The 11,773-nt window shown below is 44.0% G+C and overlaps 1 protein-coding gene across 1 annotated transcript in view; it reads right to left on the bottom strand.

Moving 5' to 3' along the window:
* The window catches only part of LOC139022775 (latent-transforming growth factor beta-binding protein 2-like), a 44,507-nt gene that overhangs the window by 12,157 nt on the left and 20,577 nt on the right, over nt 1-11,773 (bottom strand). The window contains exons 4-5 of the mRNA XM_070433956.1: nt 11,468-11,682; nt 4,161-4,367 (exon numbers count right to left, since the gene is read on the bottom strand). Coding sequence (XP_070290057.1) covers nt 4,161-4,367; nt 11,468-11,682 — 422 coding nt within the window. The remainder of the gene's footprint in view (nt 1-4,160; nt 4,368-11,467; nt 11,683-11,773) is intronic.

The raw sequence follows: 11,773 nt of genomic DNA, 5'->3' as shown, positions 1-11,773 counted from the left end.
CCCCTGACTCAAGCCAGCGCATGTCCAGGCCCTCTGAAGTTTGCCATGACCATCTGGATGATCAGAGGAGGAATGGGAGAAGGTCATGTGCGTCTGATGAGACAAAAATAGAGCTTTTGGTCAAACTCCACTCGCCGTGTTTAGGAAGAAGTAGGATGAGTACAACCCCAAGAACACCATCCCAACCGTGAAGCATGGAGGTGGAAACATCATTCTTTGGGGATGCTTTTCTGCAAAGGGGACAGGACGACTGCACCGCTATTGAGGGGAGGATGGATGGGGCCATGTATCGCGAGATCTTGCCAACAACCTCCTTTCCCTCAGTAAGAGCATTGAAGATGGGTCGTGCTAGCTCTTCCAGCATGGACAACGACCCAAAACACACAGCCAGGCAAACTAAGGAGTGGCTCCGTAAGAAGCATCTCAAGGTCCTGGAGTGGCCTAGCCAGTCTCCAGACCTGAACCCAATAGAACATCTTTGGAGGGAGCTGAAAGTCCGTATTGCCCAGCGACAGCCCCGAAACCTGAAGGATCTGGAGAAGGTCTGTATGGAGGAGTGGGCCAAAATCCCTGCTTGCAGTGTGATCTCTCTCGACCTTGCGTGCGCTGCAGGATTTTAATCCATGACGGCGTAGTGTGTTACTAATGGTTTTCTTTGAGACTGTGGTCCCAGCTCTCTTCAGGTCATTGACCAGGTCCTGCGGTGTAGTTCTGGGCTGATCCCTCACCTTCCTCATGATCATTGATGCCCTACGAGGTGAGATCTTGCATGGAGCCCCAGACCGAGGGTGATTGACCGTCATCTTGAACTTCTTCCATTTTCTAATAATTCAACAGTTGTTGCCTTCTCACCAAGCTGCTTGCCTATTGTCCTGTAGCCCATCCCAGCCTTGGGCAGGTCTACAATTTTATCCCTGATGTCCTTACACAGCTCTCTGGYCTTGGCCATTGTGGAGAGGTTGGAGTCTGTTTGATTGAGTGTGTGGACAGGTGTCTTTTATACAGGTAACGAGTTCAAACAGGTGCAGTTAATACAGGTAAYGAGTGGAGAACAGGAGGGCTTCTTAAAGAAAAACTAACAGGTCTGTGAGAGCCGGAATTCTTACTGGTTGGTAGGTGATCAAATACTTATGTCATGCAATAAAATGCAAATTAATTACTTAAAAATCATACAATGTGATTTTCTGGATTTTTGTTTTAGATTCCGTCTCGCACAGTTGAAGTGTACCTATGATAACAATTACAGACATCTCCATGCTTTGTAAGTAGGAAAACCTGCAAAATTGGCAGTGTATCAAATACTTGTTCTCCCCACTGTATATAAAGAGAGATTGTGAGAGAGAAGGGGGAGGGGCGGTAAGAATACCACTTTATTTCCTCCCCTGTATTTTCTTTCTGCCACGGAGCATGAATATAACCCTGCATGTGGTTTAAGACCTCATGATATATCTCCTCTGTGCACCTGCATGTTGAGAGCAGTGATATACAGTAGGAGACTGGGATTGGGGTTAAGTGTTAGAGCAGTGATATACAGTAGGAGACTGGGCTTGGGGTTAAGTGTGAGAGCAGTGATATACAGTAGGAGACTGGGCTTGGGGTTAAGTGTGAGAGAGTTGATATAACAGTAGGAGACTGGGCTTGGGGTTAAGTGTGAGAGCAGTGATATACAGTAGGAGACTGGGCTTGGGGTTAAGTGTGAGAGCAGTGATATACGTAGGAGACTGGGCTTGGGGTTAAGTGTGAGAGCAGTGATATACAGTAGGAGACTGGGCTTGGGGTTAAGTTGGAGAGCAGTGATATACAGTAGGAGACTGGGCTTGGGGTTAAGTGTGAGAGCAGTGATATACAGTAGGAGACTGGGCTTGGGGTTAAGTGTGAGAGCAGTGATATACAGTAGGAGACTGGGCTTTGGGGTTAAGTGTGAGAGCAGTGTATACAGTAGGAGACTGGGCTTGGGGTTAAGTGTGAAGAGCAGTGATATACAGTAGGAGACTGGGCTTGGGGTTAAGTGTGAGAGCAGTGATATACAGTAGGAGACTGGGCTTGGGGTTAAGTGTGAGAGCAGTGATATACAGTAGGAGACTGGGCTTGTGCGTCTTCTTGACACTCAGCAACAACAAACAACAGAGAATCGGCTGAATCCAACTGTCCTACAAAACTATTTTTCTCATGTCTTCTCTGGCATGCCCAGAGTCTCAATGTGGGTCGCTAGAGGCACACTTGAATAACTTCCGTCAAAATGACTTGAAGGGAAAGTCAGATATGGAATGTATACTGAACTAAAATATAAACACAACATGTAAAGTGTTGGTCCCATGAAATAAAAGATCTCAGAAATGTTCCATATGCACAAAAAGGTGATTTCTCTCAAATTTGGTGAATAAATTTGTTTACATCCCTGTTAGTGAGCATTTCTCCTTTGCCAAGATAATCCATCCACCTGACACGTGTGGCATATCAAGAAGCTGATTAAAACAGCATGAACATTACACAGGTGCACCTTGTGCCAGGGAGACTAAAAGGTCACTCTAAAATATGCAGTTGTGTCAAACAACAATACCACATCAAATTTTGATGGAGCATGCAATTGGCATGCTGACTGCAGGAATGTCCACCAGAACTGTTGTCGGAGAATTTAATGTTAATTGCTCTACCATGAGCAGCCTCCAACGTAATTTTAGAGAATTTGGCAGTATGTCCAACCGGCCTCACAACCTCAGACAAAGTGTAGCCACGCCAGCCCAGGACCTCCACATCCGGCTTCTTCACCTGCGGGATCGTCTGAGACCAGCCACTTGGATAGCTATGGGCAGGCATAAGCTACAGACAACGAACACAATTGCATTTTATCGATGGCAATTTGAATGCACAGAGATACTGTGACAAGATCCCGAGGCCCATTATCGTACCATTCATAATGACAATGCACAGTCCCATGTCGCAAGGATCTGTACACAATTCCTGGAAGCTGAGAATGTCCCAGTTCTTCCATGGCCTGCATACTCACCAGACATGTCACCCATTGAGCACGTTTGAGATGCTCTGGATTGACATGTACGACAGCGTGTTCCAGTTCCCACCAATATCCAGCAACTTCGCACAGCCATTGAAGAGGAGTGGGACAACATTCCACAGGCCACAATCAACTGCCTGATCAACTCTATGCAAAAGAGATGTGTGGCGCTGCATTAGGCAAATGGTGGTCACACCAAATACTGACTGTTTTTTTGGTCCATGCCCCTACCTTTTTTAAAGGTATCTGTAACCAACAGATGCATATCTGTATTCCCAGTCATGTAAAATCTATAGATTAGGGCCTAATGAATTTATTTAAATTGACTGATTTCCATATATGAACTGTAACGCAGTCAAATCTTTCAATTGCTGCATGTTGCGTTTATATATTTGTTCAGTGTAATTTCTATGGAAATATGGACCATTATCTTTAAAGAAAACAAGTCGTAATGTTTCATGGTTGGTCTGAGACCAGACAGACAGAGAGCTATCCGCTGTCTTGCCCATACAGATGGCAACACTATTAATATGGCAACAGACAGAATACACGCAAAGAACATCCAAAGAACAAATTATTCACTGTCATAAGATCACACATTCACACACACAGTCAGAGGAGACAGAGATTCGCTGGCATGTAGAATGGATCCATCAAAGAGTACATTAACCCTGATGTTTGGTCATATATTTTTCAAGGTGCTGGAAGGGAGACAATCTTTCTGTTTTTGCCTATCCCCCTCACACACACACGTCACTATTTGAGGTGGATCTCATGTAAGGATGGGCTCTGAGCCTTGGTAAATATACACTGTATGCACACTCTCAAGACGGTGTGAATACCTGTAAAGGAGGCCAGCATAGCCAAGGGGCTACTCTCTCATTCCTCCAACCTGTCCACATTTAAGGTCTAACCCATACCATTCTCCCAAACCTGTCTCCACCACTGACCTAAAAATCACAGTGATGCTACAACCACACCTCCAGCTCATCAGTCCCAGTGGCTTACTCCTAATGTCACTCTGTCTGGACCCCAGAGTGGGAGGTCTCAGTGACTCCTCTGGCTACTTATGGCTAGGAGAGACTACAGTATACTGCATGCGTACAGAGAGAGATGGTAAACAGAGGTAAGAAATGAGATAACTTACAGACTCTGAAGCCCGGTCCCACCGCAGCCCGGTCCCCCTGTTCACTGATGTAGAGAGCGGTCACATTGCCCTGCTCGCAAAAGTTGGTGCAGCGTCCCTGGGTGCAGCGCACCTTGCAGACGGTCGGGGTGAAGAGCACCTTGATGCGCTCAGCTCCTCTCCTTCCTGCTGCTGTTCCTCCTCGGTGGCCGGCGGTCTGGTTTCTGGCTGGAAGGGGGAAGAAGACGAAGCAGAGGTAGAGCAGCGGTAGGAGCCTGAAACTGGGTCTGAGCTGGAGCATGGTGCCTTCCGATTACTGCCGATGCATCCCACGGAGAAGAGACACCACAGAGATCCAGGAGAAGAGCTGCCAAGTACGGCAGGAAGAGATGTGAGAGAAGGCCAGTGAACTCCACGCTTACTCGTACGCTTTGTTCAATCACACTCTCTCTTGCAACTGGCGCAGGACGAGGAGGGAAAGGAAGAAAAAAAAAGAACAGACCCAACGCTTCCTTTCCTTTTTTCCTAAACACACCAACCCAAGAAATGAGGAACTGACGAGAGAAGCACCCGCACAAGTGTGTTTTTTTAAAGCTTTCTTAGTGCCTGTCCACTTAATTGGAATCAGTATAGCGAGAATGCTCTGGTCGAGCCTCCAAACACAATGTTTATAAGGGATCCAATCCATCACCCTGTACTGTTAACTCTTCACTGCAGCCCCTGACCATGTCTCTGTGCCATACCGTTATGCTGTAACCGTAATCTGTTTTGTTTCCCTCCTTTTCCTTATACTCCCCACTCCCCCCTCTAGTTTCATAACATGGACCGTCCTGTCATCTGAGGAAGAGACCACAAGGAGGGCTTGGGGGGGTGAGGCAAGGTTTGAGTTTCAGGTCCTCGCTGGCATTGTAAACTGTGGTGGTGAAGTCATCTCTCTCTTTCTGCTCATAAGGCAGGGGGGAAGAGGAGGGAAATTATTTTCCTTTTGCTACACATTTTCAGAGATGTCATTTCACAAGCCCCACAGGCTCTTCTGTGACATACACAATGTGCATTAAACCTGTTGCCCTGCCGAGCCAGCTCACGCCTGAGCAACAGTGGAAAGAAACGTGCACGTGCCATCCACGTGCTCCACGTTGCACTGGCTCACATCACTCTTACCGCTGTAAGCACTTGGACCTGTAGGCCATCAAGGGTGAAATCACATCACTTTCACTACCTGAGAAAACTATAGGAGACAAATGTTAAATCATCCTTTTATGGTCATTCATGAATATAAACCCCGGAAACATCCCAACCCCATTTGAAAAAAGGAGGTTGATGGAAACACCTCATTATTTAGCTAGGAAAGGAATGGTAAAGAATGGAAAATATAAAACCAATTGACAAAGAAATTCATTGTAATGTCAAAAAGTTATTAGCTAAAACTGTATGGTCGTTAGATTTACAAACATGACGTGTTCTTTATATTCACTTATAATTAACCCCTAAACAAAGCTAAGCAGAAATTCCTTGTTGAGTTTGGAAGACAAACAGCTGCGTTGGACTGGGCTCAAACACAGGTGCCCCATTACAGACCATATCTCCAGTTTCACCAGTATTACTACATCAGTATAAAACCTGTAAGACATGTGAGGACAGCGAGCGAGGCATGCGCCAGTCAACTTCACAAAAGGCCCTAGACCACATCAAAGGCTTGGTAAGGTTAAGTACTGAAAGGGTTATGTTTGACTTGAAGCTTATATGGGTCATCAACAAATCTGGGAGAATGACGTAATATAGCTCATGGGAATGGACCAAACTAGAACCCAGAGAGAACTGGTAGCCTAGTGGTTAGAGCGTTGGGCCAGTAACTGAAAGGTTGCTGATTTGAATCCTGGAGGTTCTGTCGACGTGCCCTTGAGCAAGGCACTTAACCCTAATTGCTCCTGTAAGTCGCTCTGGATAAGAGCGTCTGCTACGAACAAAAAAATATGAAAGAAACTACAGGTACAAAGGTACTGTGGTCAATGGTCATCCCTTATATGAAGTGTCTGAACCACCTGTGGAGGCATTGGACCACTGGTCTGATCCGCACCTGTAGCGCAACATGGTGCGTCATTCTGGGCCAGGACTTGGAGGCTGGGATACACTGCCAGAAAGAGAGAGGGGAGGGCCTTGGTGTAGGCTAGGACAAACAGTAAATTACCATGGTACCGCTGGGACGAGCCGTCTGGGTCTGGACTGTGTGTTCCTGTCTTGCTGGGGGAGGAGGAGGAGGTATTGGTGTCTGCTCAGGACAGGTGTTCACAATGTTTTCTAGTACGGGTCAATGAGGTCACAGCAGGTTGTTTTGCCTCCTTTTTGAGTGTTTTATTAGGGATATTAGCAGGTGGAAAAACTGTAGTCCAATTAGTATTCACTTATAACCTTTCAAATACTGCCATAAAAATGCTCCAAGGTTGGTAATTATTAGCTATACAGTACCAGTCAAAAGTTTGGAAACACCTACTCATTCAAGGGTTTTTCTTTATTTTTTACTATTTTCTACATTGTAGAATAATAGTGAAGACATCAAAATGACAAAATAACACATATGGAATCAAGTAGTAAACAAAAAAAAGTGTTAAACAATTCAAAGTATATTTTAGATTTTAGATTCCTCAAAGTAGCCAAATTTTGCCTTGATGACAGGTTTGCACACTCTTGGAATTCTCTCAACCAGCTTCACCTGAAATGCTTTCCCAACAGTCTTAAAGGAGTTTCCACATATGCTGAGCACTAGTTGGCTGCATTTCCTTCACTCTGCGGTCCAACTCATCCCAAACCATCTCAATTGGGTTGAGGTAGGGTGATTGTGGAGGCCAGGTCATCTGATGCAGCACTCCATCACTCTCCTTCTTGATCAAATAGCCCTTACAAAGCCTCTTGGTGTGTTTTGGGTCATTGTCCTGTTGAAAAACAAATGATAGTCCCACTAAGCTCAAACCAGATGGGATGGCGTATCGCAGCAGAATGCTATGGTAGCCATGTTAGTTATAAAAAACACTGACAGTGTTACCAGCAAAGCACCCCCACACCATCACACCTCCTCCTCCATGATTCACGATGGGAACCACACATGGGGAGATCATCCGTTCACCTACTCTGCGTCTCACAAAGACATGGCGGTTGGAACCAAAAATCTCATATTTGTACTCATCAGACCAAAGGACAGATTTCCACCGGTCTAGTGTTAATTGCTCGTGTTTCCTGGCCCAAGCAAGTCTCTTCTTCTTATTGGTGTCCTTTAGTAGTGTTTTTCTTGCAGCAATTCGACCACGAAAGTCTGATTCACGCAGTCTCCTCTGAACAGTTGATGTTGAGATGTGTCTGTTACTTGAACTCTGAAGCATTTATTTGGGCTGCAATTTCTGAGGCTGGTAACTCTAATGAACTTATCCTCTGGAGCAGAGTTAACTGTGGGTCTTCCTTTCCTGTGGCGGTCCTCATGAGAGCCAGTTTCATCATAGCGATTGATGGTTTTTGCGACTGCACTTGAAGAAACTTTCAAAGTTCTTAAAATGTTCTGCATTGACTGACCTTCATGTCTTAAAAGTAATAACGGACTGTTGTTTCTCTTTGCTTATTTGAGCTGTTCTTTCATAATATGGACTCTGTCTTTTACCAAATAGGCTACTTCTGTATACCAACCCTACCTTGTCACAACACAACTGATTGGCTCAAATGCATTAAGGTTAAGAAATTACCAAATGATCTTTTAACAAGACACACCTGTTAATTGAAATGCATTCCAGGTGACTATCTTATGAAGTTGATTTGAGAGATGCCAAGGTGTGCAAAGCTGTCATCAAGGCAAAGGGTGGCTACTTTGAAGAATCTCAAATCTCAATATATTTTGATTCGTTTAACACTTTTTTTGGTACTACTCTGATTCCATATGTGTTATTTCATAGTTTTGATGTCTTCATATTATTCTGAAATGTATAAAATAGTAAAATAAAGAAAACCTTGAATGAATAGGTGTGTCCAAACTTTTGTCTGGAACTGTAGTAAAAAGCTGTTAAATAGCCAGTAAATTGTACGAATCCGAACGCAACATTTCACCGTGCAGGACGTTTAGTGCAGCCTGAGTCTCTGTCTCAGTGCACTCAATCCCTCTGCCAGTTGTCAAGACCAGTCCTGTCCTACTCACACAACACACAACGCATCCACATTTTCTACAGATAGGAGTATTATTCCAATTCAAAACAGGAAGCTCTGCTCCATGTACAACAGATTTGCCTCCACGCATGAAGCAACAGCTACCAAAATACTATCAATCAGTCTAGTGCATAATGTCAGAGTCAAGGCCGCGGCACATCCGGCCCGCGAGAAGGTTTTTTACGGCCCCTGGGATGATCTTGATTTATTATTAAGAACCGGCCCGCAGCCGCAGCAAGCCGGCAGCCCGCAGATCTTTTACACGCACCAATACTACATTTCCACAATGCAACGGTGACGCACCGAGCAGTAGGCTGCTTCATTTAATATTTATTGGCACAGCAGTCGTCAGCATCAACAGTAAAATTAACTTTCAGATACCATCAAAAATGGAAAACGGAAGGTGGACACTGAGAACCGGGGGTTTTAAACAAGGTGGGAGTCGGAGTATATGTTCACGAGAGGTAGCTGGAAAACCTGTGTTTTATATAAAGAAATTTGTCTTTTTGTGTCTGTTGAAAATTAAAGATTACTGACAGAGCCATAAGAAAATATTGCTTTATTTATCTGATCATATTGGAATATATTTGTTAGGTTCAGTAGGTTCAATTAGGTTCACTAGACTATATGCGTCTTTAAAATTTTTTCAATGAACATTCGAACAGTCCGGCCCTCGGCTTGTAGCTAAATTTTTTATTTGGCCTCCGTCCATTTGACTTTGACACCCCTGGTCTAGTGGCTCTGTAAAGTATCAAGAATGGAACTGAAGTGTTATACTCTGTGTGTGTGTGTGTGTGTGTGTGTGTGTGTGTGTGTGTGTGTGTGTGTGTGTGTGGTGTGTGTGTGTGTGTGTGTGTGTGTGTGTGTGGTGGTTTATCTTTATGGAGGTTTGATTTGATTTGGATTTATTTTAGTCCTCATTTGGACTAACCTTCCAAGAGTCCTTAAACATTAAAATACAATCACATTTTCACACACACTGTTACAGACAAATAATACACTGACATATTGAACATGGAAAATACTCTAACAGTCTAAAAAGATAGATTGATTCTTCATCTACCATAGTCCAGCACAACTTTCCTATGTATTATATTTAAATGCTTTTAAAGTATTGTTTGAATTTATATATTGAAAGGTTTCTGGTTTGCTCAGATAAATTATTAAATTTCTTTATTTTTAGGTTGAGTGTGTATACGTCTGTGTGAGAGATGGTGGCCTTTGGCAATGGCCTTTAAAGTTGGTCCTGGAGGGCCTTTATGTTTGCAGGGTTTTTCTCCAGACTTGTTTTAATCAGGTTCAAGGCGAAACAGCAGATCAACATTATGAAGAGATTGAACGATTGGAAATAACTGTCCACATTACATAGCAGACTTTGGCCCTTAAATGGGGTGTGCTAATTCTTTGTCTGTTTTAAAATTAAGTTTCTTTAGTGAGATTACCAAGTGTGATTGACAGGTGCGAAAACTGAAATGACAGGGAGGACAAAACGGGTCATTGCAAATAAGAATTTGTTCTTAACTGACTTGCCTAGTTAAATAAAGGTAAAAATACAATTTAAAAGAAGATCACTTCATTGGTCAATGGCCGGGTCAAATCTTAGCCTATAGGGGATTGCAAAGGGAGGGGGAATGAATTATTTCTCTTGTGCTTACAATGGCTTTATTCATACACAATGCTCCTGCTTGCCACTCAAGAGACGAGGGGGGGAAAGTACTAACGCTATTAAACCGATGGAGGAATTTAGAGAAGGACCTCTTACACAAACATTTGCAGGAAAAAAACCTCAAAGTGCCTGGGTACTTAAAGAGGTCAGGGGACACAACAAAACAGGACCCTCAGCTCTTGTGGAATGACAGATTACTCCAAATGTTCAAGGCATTGTCTCACTTCTGGAAAATAGGAAAAAATGTCAAACCTGACCCTTACTCCTCTGACTTGGAAACTTGGATTAAAGCTTTATAGCAGACATTTAAATTGGGTTTTGAGGGGAAAATCAAGCATTATAGAGTCATACTCTCTCTTTCCATGCGAGACAACATGCTCTGTTCGAGTGACGGTCACCTATTGGATATTAAAAGAGTAGGGCACAGTAGTGGTATATAGACACAACTGTACAATACTTAGAATGGGCCTTACACTGTTAAAAGCAAACCAGGTTGCTGAGAGAAATATAGTGCTCTTGCTTGTGGTGTTGGGTAAGTGCAACTAATGTGCTATTTTGCTATGAGATCATGTCTTGAATAGCACTGAGTGACCATTACACTACCCTACAAATCAGTAGTGTAAAGTTGTCAGAGCTTAGTGTCGCATCTAAAAATGAATATCACACCAGACAACTTGAAGTACATTCAGTACATAAACTAAAGCATGGTTCTACATATTATGGCAGGCAAACTAATGCCAGTTGCAAACAGGTAATTTTCTCCTGTTAGATTCCGGTACTATGGAGTTAAAATCTGAGCTAAAGGGACTGGAACATCTCATAGGTCACTGGTGCCACAGACGTTGTGGGAGATTGTGTCCGCCCTCGTGAATAATATGCCAGTTTCACCCTTTAGATTAGGTTGGTTCCCATCCACCACCACAGAAAGCCATTTCAACATGCCATGAGGTCATAGGGGCAGGAGATTTGGGGGATCCCATTAGTTAAACATTGTTTATCATCTGGGCCATTACTGTACCTATGCCAGTGGGCCAAGGAAAACATGGGCAGGGATTGGTCACAATGGGTTATCAGGGTCCGTACTGCTCTGAAACTCGCATCTACTCACCGATAACCTTATCCCATTCCCTAAGTGTAAACAACTAGGAAATGGGCTAAATCATTCAAATAACATCAGGGCGTTTTGTTCATGATGTGGTAAGTTTTCATGGAAAATTCCATGCTATGTTCATAGGTGTACCAACACGATATCCATTCTAAAACGCATTACTTTGTCACCACCAGACCACTGGGAGCAAAGCATTCCATATCAACACCCTGTTAATCACAACAAGCAGGAGCCTGACACAATATGATATCTGATCATTTGCTGCCTTGACCATTATCATATTACTCATCACAACAACCTACATTATCAGCACATAGTGTGGTCAAAGTAAGAGAGGCTGGGGGTCTAAGTGAAGAGCCTGTCTGTACTCACCTGCAGGTGGGCTCACGTGGATGGTGTACTGGCCCTTCTGGGTGTGGAAGCTCTTGACACTGGTGGTCCGGGTGTCCTGTAGGTCTGACGGTGAGGCTGACTGAAGCTTCTTCCGCTCTGTCTCGATGTGTTTCATCAGGATGGAGGTCATCTTGTCGCCTCGGCCCCCACGGGCCAATGCCTGCTTTAGCAGCACTGACTGAGCCTCCTGCAGACTGAACAGGAGACAAAACAGACAGTCAACAGACTGGGCCTCCTTCAGACTGGACAGGAGACAAAACAGACAGTCAACAGACTGGGCCTCCT

This window comes from Salvelinus sp. IW2-2015, linkage group LG22, assembly GCF_002910315.2.
Source record: "Salvelinus sp. IW2-2015 linkage group LG22, ASM291031v2, whole genome shotgun sequence".
Lineage (NCBI taxonomy): Eukaryota > Metazoa > Chordata > Actinopteri > Salmoniformes > Salmonidae > Salvelinus > Salvelinus sp. IW2-2015.
The sequence above is the reverse complement of the archived record's forward strand: the minus strand, read 5'-3'. Positions and strand labels throughout refer to the sequence as shown.